A 1,776-nucleotide genomic window follows, 5' to 3' on the forward strand; every position below is an offset into this window, starting at 1 on the left:
AGGCCTCCATAAAACACTCACATCCTGAAAATGAGGTTGACTATACTGGTGTTTATATGTGTCAGCATACAGAGCAGCGCTACACCATGGAAGGAAAGACAGAGGAACAGGAACCTTTCAATCGCAGCTCAGAGCTTCACAGGGACTTAAAAGCTGCTAATGTGGCTAAAGCTGCCTGACTGAGCACCTGTTGGACAAATCAGCCTGACAGAGGATTAGGCTTCAGCAGACGGGGAGCAGCTTCAGCCTTTCAGTCGCTGACACATAAAGCCTGATTGGGAGCATTAACGCTGCGATTGTGTTCCTGCTCTCTGCAGGCACGACACTGCTGGAGGAGGAGACTGCAGCTTCTAATGGAAGCATTTTAAGATTTGGAAGAAAATAAATATAGGCCTTTTGTTGAATTTATGCATTTAATGGACTTCATGCAAAGCTGCTTATTTCAGACATACTGGAGAAGACCAGCTGTCTTTAAAACTGAAAATATGCCTGGTTACCGTGGAAACACAGACATGGGTTTGGGTTCAAAAAAGAAAATCTGATTGAACTTTAATCCAGAAATGTACTTTACTAAAAATAATAGTTCCTCTGGACAGAACAGGCTGTAGCTGAATACTTAATACCAACTGATCAAGCCATGACAATAAACAAACAGAACAATCACATATTGCAGGGTGATAAAAACCTTTGGAAAGTTGAGTGGAAGGAAAAACTGTGGTAGAGAAGAAGTCCAAGCAACAGGTGTGATTGAGCACACTGAGAGGTTTTTGCAGAACGCAGGCTAGAACCGTCTTTAAAAGGTTTACTTCCGTCTACGAAAGAGACGCTGGGAAACGTTAAAAATCGATTCCAGATATTTCTGATCAATACTGGGATTTAATTTCAACATAAAAGTTTATTTTTACTCTTTTATGCATCACTTCTTGTTATTAAACCAAATATTCTTTGGCTCCGTCTCATGTGTTCCATCGGCTCCCCTCTGCCCAGGAGTCTACGCCTTCGGCCTCTTCACCGTGGACATCTTCGTCAACGCGGGGCAGGTGGTGACGGGAAACCTGGCGCCGTACTTCCTGACGGTGTGTAAGCCCAACTACACTGCGCTCGGCTGCCAACAGGCCCTGCGCTACATCAGCCACCAGGAGGCCTGCACAGGGAACCAAGACGACATCCTGAGGGCCCGCAAGACCTTTCCCTCCAAGGAGGCGGCCCTCAGCGTCTACGCCGCTCTGTACCTTGCTGTGAGTTCATTTTCTTTTCTGTTTCTATGATCTGATCTGTGTGGGAATCACAGTGGGGCCCCTGGGGGACCTTTAAAGCAGTGATGAAAGTCTTGTGCTTGCCTAAAGCTTTTCACTGAAGTGATGACGTGCCAGTCTAATTATTGGGGTTTTTAAATGTGAAGGTCGTGGTCAGAGTCTCAGGCTGGTTCCAAAGGATAACCCAGAATATCTTCTTCACTTTTGAAAGAGGACATTTACTTTGAATGTTTCTTTATCATTACATCAGATTTATACATATTCAGTCTCTTTGAATGTTGCTGACAGTCTGGTTTCCTACTGTGCAAGAGGTCCCTGAAGGGCCCTCGAGTCATGAACGTATGGCGGGGGACTCCCTGCACTGCGGGGGGAGCAGATTGCCTGGCTTATCTAGGTCAGCTAGCAAAGGCAAAAACACACACACACTGATCTGTTTTGCTATCCTTATGGGGATCTACATTGACTATCATTTATTTAAACGGTCCAACCCTGATATTAACCCCAACCCTGATATTAACCC

General features: G+C 45.3%; 1 protein-coding gene across 1 annotated transcript in view; it reads left to right on the plus strand.

Moving 5' to 3' along the window:
• Positions 1 to 1,776, plus strand: part of LOC107104577 (lipid phosphate phosphatase-related protein type 5-like) — a 42,093-nt gene that overhangs the window by 20,246 nt on the left and 20,071 nt on the right. Inside the window, exon 3 of the mRNA XM_015404594.1 lies at positions 988 to 1,238. Coding sequence (XP_015260080.1) covers positions 988 to 1,238 — 251 coding nt within the window. The remainder of the gene's footprint in view (positions 1 to 987; positions 1,239 to 1,776) is intronic.

Source organism: Cyprinodon variegatus, unplaced genomic scaffold (genome assembly GCF_000732505.1).
Source record: "Cyprinodon variegatus isolate N-32 unplaced genomic scaffold, C_variegatus-1.0 Scaffold1801, whole genome shotgun sequence".
NCBI classification, from domain to species: Eukaryota; Metazoa; Chordata; class Actinopteri; order Cyprinodontiformes; family Cyprinodontidae; genus Cyprinodon; species Cyprinodon variegatus.